Genomic DNA, 4,369 nt, shown 5'->3' on the forward strand with positions numbered 1-4,369 from the left:
CTTTAACTTCCATAGAAGGGAAAGACATACAAAATAAGTCAATGGGGATCAACTTTGGCCCAATCCCAATTCTATTTTATACCCCTTCCCCTTGTCCCTTGAAACAGAGTGTGAAGGGGTAGGGGAGAAGATATTCCCCTTAGGATTAGGACACCACTGCCATGACGTCACACGCCATCATTCGTCTTCTAGCTCTTACAATACACACATATACTGGTGTGCTAGTGTGCATTAGAGCCGTTAATTACTGTTCTGTATTAATGAGCTGCTTACTGACACACACACACACACACATCGGAAATCGCGCAGCTCACACATCCAGGAGAGAATAAACTTGTCAATGCTGCCCCACGACTTTTATTAAATACTGAATCACTACATTATATTTTCCAGCGACGAAAGGATACAATCGCTGTTTTTAAGTAAACTCACTTTAAAAAGATAAACGCGAATATATTCGCAGACGCGAATACATGCAACGTCCATTTCTCTCTCTCTCTGTCTCTCTCTCTCTGTCTCTCTCTCTCTGTCTCTCTTTCTCTCTCTCTCTCTGTCTCTCTCTCAGTATTTGAGAAAATGGTTTAGCGATTTCTAATTATTGGGGGGATAGCCCCCATCAGTGTCTACGGCAGCTATGGCCCTGATCAGACATGTGCTGTGGCACTATCACGCAGTCTGTAATAATATGACGTTAGCAAATATTAGCAATTCTTTGCAAACATTTCTTTGAGTATCATGACCGTTAATACCCCTTCGTTTGGAGTGTGGTCCCGAAAAATCTTAGTTTGAAGGGCTATCTGGCCCTTCCCCTTCCCCCTACCCCTCCAACCCAAAGAGAATTGAGACACCCCTACCCCTTCACGTGAACGCGCGAAACGGAGGGGTAGGGGAAAGGGCTAAGGGGTAGAATTGGGATTGGGCCTTTGATTACCGGCGTATACGGCTGAACGATAAATCACATGCGATATTTAATGTGCATCTTGTCAGTAAAGCCAGTTCTGTAATCAGCGGTAAATCTCCATCATGTGCTTTCAGATGGAGCAGCATTAACTACACAGAGCTGTAGCTCTCTGACGAGCTGACCCTGACGACCCTGACCCTGACGAGCTGACTCTGACGATCTGACCCTGACTCTGACGAGCTGACTCTGACGAGCTGACCCTGACGATCTGACCCTGACGATCTGACCCTGACGAGCTGACCCTGACGAGCTGACCCTGACGAGCTGACCCTGACGAGCTGACCCTGACTCTGACCCTGACCCTGACTCTGATGAGCTGACCCTGACGAGCTGACCCTGACCCTGACTCTGACGAGCTGACCCTGACCCTGACTCTCACCCTGACTCTGACGAGCTGACCCTGACTTTGACGATCTGACCCTGACAAGCTGACCCTGACGACTCTGACCCTGACTCTGACGAGCTGACCCTGACTCTGACGAGCTGACCCTGACCCTGACCCTGACTCTCACCCTGACCCTGACGATCTGACCCTGACGATCTGACCCTGACTCTGACCCTGACCCTGACTCTGATGAGCTGACCCTGACTCTGACCCTGACTCTGACGATCTGACCCTGACTCTGACCCTGACTCTGACGAGCTGACCCTGACTCTGACCCTGACGAGCTGACCCTGACGAGCTGACCCTGACGATCTGACCCTGACTCTGACTCTGACTCTGACGAGCTGACCCTGACTCTGACGAGCTGACCCTGACCCTGACGAGCTGACCCTGACGAGCTGACGAGCTGACCCTGACTCTGACGAGCTGACCCTGACCCTGACCCTGACCCTGACCCTGACGAGCTGACCCTGACGAGCTGACCCTGACCCTGACGAGCTGACCCTGACCCTGACGAGCTGACCCTGACTCTGACGAGCTGACCCTGACTCTGTTTCTCTCCACAGCTCAGCACCTGCAGCAGCAGACCGGAGAGTGTCTCACAGCTTGCTGCGGCGCATCAAACCCTAAAAGCCTGTCTCTCTCGGATCCGGCCAAGACCCCCAGTCGTCCCTCTGCGGACCGGCCGTACCACTGCCAGGACTGCGGCAAATACTTCCGGATCAACGACATCAAGCGGCACCAGCGGATCCACAGCGGAGAGCGGCCCTTCCCCTGCTTCCAGTGCGGCAAGAACTTCCCCACCTCCGGGGACCTGAAGAGACACGAGCGCATCCACACGGGCGAGCGGCCCTACCACTGCCTGCAGTGCGGCAAGAACTTCTCCGACTCGGGCCACCTCAAGCAGCACGAGAGGATGCACACGGGCGAGCGGCCCTACCAGTGTCCACAGTGTGCCAAGAGCTTCTACCGCTCCGGAGACCTGAAGCGCCACCTGAGGATCCACAGCGGAGAGCGGCCCTACAAGTGCCTGCAGTGCGACAAGACCTTCTCCGACTCCGGGCACCTGCGGGGCCACCAGCGCATCCACACCGGAGAACGGCCCCACCGCTGCACGCTCTGTGAGAAGAGCTTCTTCAGATCGGGCGACCTGAAGCGGCACCACAGAACACACACGGGCGAGCGGCCCTACCAGTGCTTCCAGTGCGGGAAGAGCTTCTCCGAGTCGGGACACCTGAAGGAGCACCGGCGGATCCACACCGGAGAGAAGCCCTACCACTGCAACCAGTGTGACAAGAGCTTCTCGCGGCTGGAGCGGCTCAAGGGCCACCAGAGCATCCACACGGGCGAGCGGCCCTTCCACTGCACGCAGTGCGGCAAGAACTTCTTCCGCTCGGGAGAACTGAAGCGGCACCAGAGGATCCACAGCGGCGAGCGAGCGTGAGAGAGATCAGCATCTGCTGCGTGTTAGAAATGTGTTAGTCGTAGACCATATGAAGCGCTACCTCTGCACTGATCCTCACCGTCTCGGTTCTTCACAGATGTAGAGTTCAGTGACTCATTAGAAGTGTATTGTGCTGGAGGATATCATTACTGTGTGTGCTCACATTCCCTGTATTTAATGAATCTCCCTCAAACTGTCTGTGGTTAATTTTCTTTTATATAACTGTTTGACTGTCAGCATGAGAGGATGCCACTGAAGCGTCTCTGGATGTCTCGATGCTGGCCGTGTGTTTCTAGCTGCTGTAAATCATGTGTGCGAGAAACAGAATAACCGCTGATGAATAGAACAGAATAAAACACCTGATTAACTGTCATGTAAGACGTTACAGAGTACAGATCTGCTCTGATTTAGCCACTGTTTGTGATCAGTTCTGATAGTAAACTGAGCTCAAGAATCATATTAGATTTACCTTTTAAGGTTTTTAAATGAGCTCTTTACATGTGTTATTGTTTAGAATAGTCCTCTGTTTTTACTTTATATATGTATGTATTTAACCATCAGTAGCTTGAAGGCTTTTTATAAGGGCTGTGTGCAGGACTGAATTATAATTGTTTGGGCTCTTCATGTTCATGAATGTTTTCTTCATATGTGTGTCTTGTCATGCTTAATAAACACTTCACCTCTAAGTACAGCCACACACATGAACATGCAGTGTATTTCCACTCTCTTTAGGTCATTAATCACCTGAAGCGAGGGATTAAAGGTTGTTTAATGCCGAACGGAACTTTTGTTTTGCGCGTCACACGACATATTTTCACACCCGTAACAGCTACTCGCCTCATTGAGAACGTCCCAAAAGAAGCATTTTTTTCATATATAAACATGTCATGTGTTTTCATATTTAGGAGTAAGCGTTGCAAAGCATTTCCGCTCTTGTGGAAACAATGTTCATTTTACGACATTCGCCTGCGCTTTACGGCACCGCTTGGTGGTAACTGGTCAGCTCGGTAACCAGGGAGACGCCTGGAGGCACTGCGGCCGGCGGGAGAAGGTAAGGGGCGTTAAATGAAACATTTCTCATTAGATTAGCAATAAATTGTCCGTTTTATTCGTCACGAATGATTATTATCTCACGGGGGCGTGTCTAGAGCATTTTTCAGTGGGGGGGCCATGCTGGGGCACTGCTTCCTAATGGGGTGGCCGCCAGTGACCAAAAAAAAACAAAAGCTAACTTGAATAAAGTTACTTGTAAACAAATGTAGTAATAAAGCACATTTTTGTTTTTTGTCATCCCTGTATATATCCATTAAGTTAAATTTGAGAGCAAGTGTTTATTATTTTTAGTGTTTTCATAAAACTAACAAGTTTATAAAATAAAAGCAATTTTAATTATGAGCAATTTTAAAAACCCAGAAGCAGAAACGATGTCAACTATTTTCTTTTAATAAGTAGTTTGGCAATTACAATATACAGTTGTTTTATTCACAATCTCTTTTAAATAATAAATAAATGTATTTTTTATTTAATTATCATTACTGTAATAATTCAAATGGTTTGGCCAAAACATCATAGTGTTTCA

General features: G+C 48.9%; 1 protein-coding gene across 1 annotated transcript in view; it reads left to right on the forward strand.

Annotated features, from left to right (window-relative positions):
* Positions 1-3,489, forward strand: part of LOC132134593 (zinc finger protein 239-like) — an 11,790-nt gene extending 8,301 nt beyond the window's left edge. The window contains exon 3 of the mRNA XM_059547128.1: positions 1,913-3,489. Within this exon, the coding sequence (XP_059403111.1) occupies positions 1,913-2,790 (878 nt within the window). The 3' untranslated portion in view covers positions 2,791-3,489. The remainder of the gene's footprint in view (positions 1-1,912) is intronic.
* The last annotated feature ends 880 nt before the right edge of the window (positions 3,490-4,369 follow it).

Source organism: Carassius carassius, unplaced genomic scaffold (genome assembly GCF_963082965.1).
Source record: "Carassius carassius unplaced genomic scaffold, fCarCar2.1 SCAFFOLD_110, whole genome shotgun sequence".
Lineage (NCBI taxonomy): Eukaryota > Metazoa > Chordata > Actinopteri > Cypriniformes > Cyprinidae > Carassius > Carassius carassius.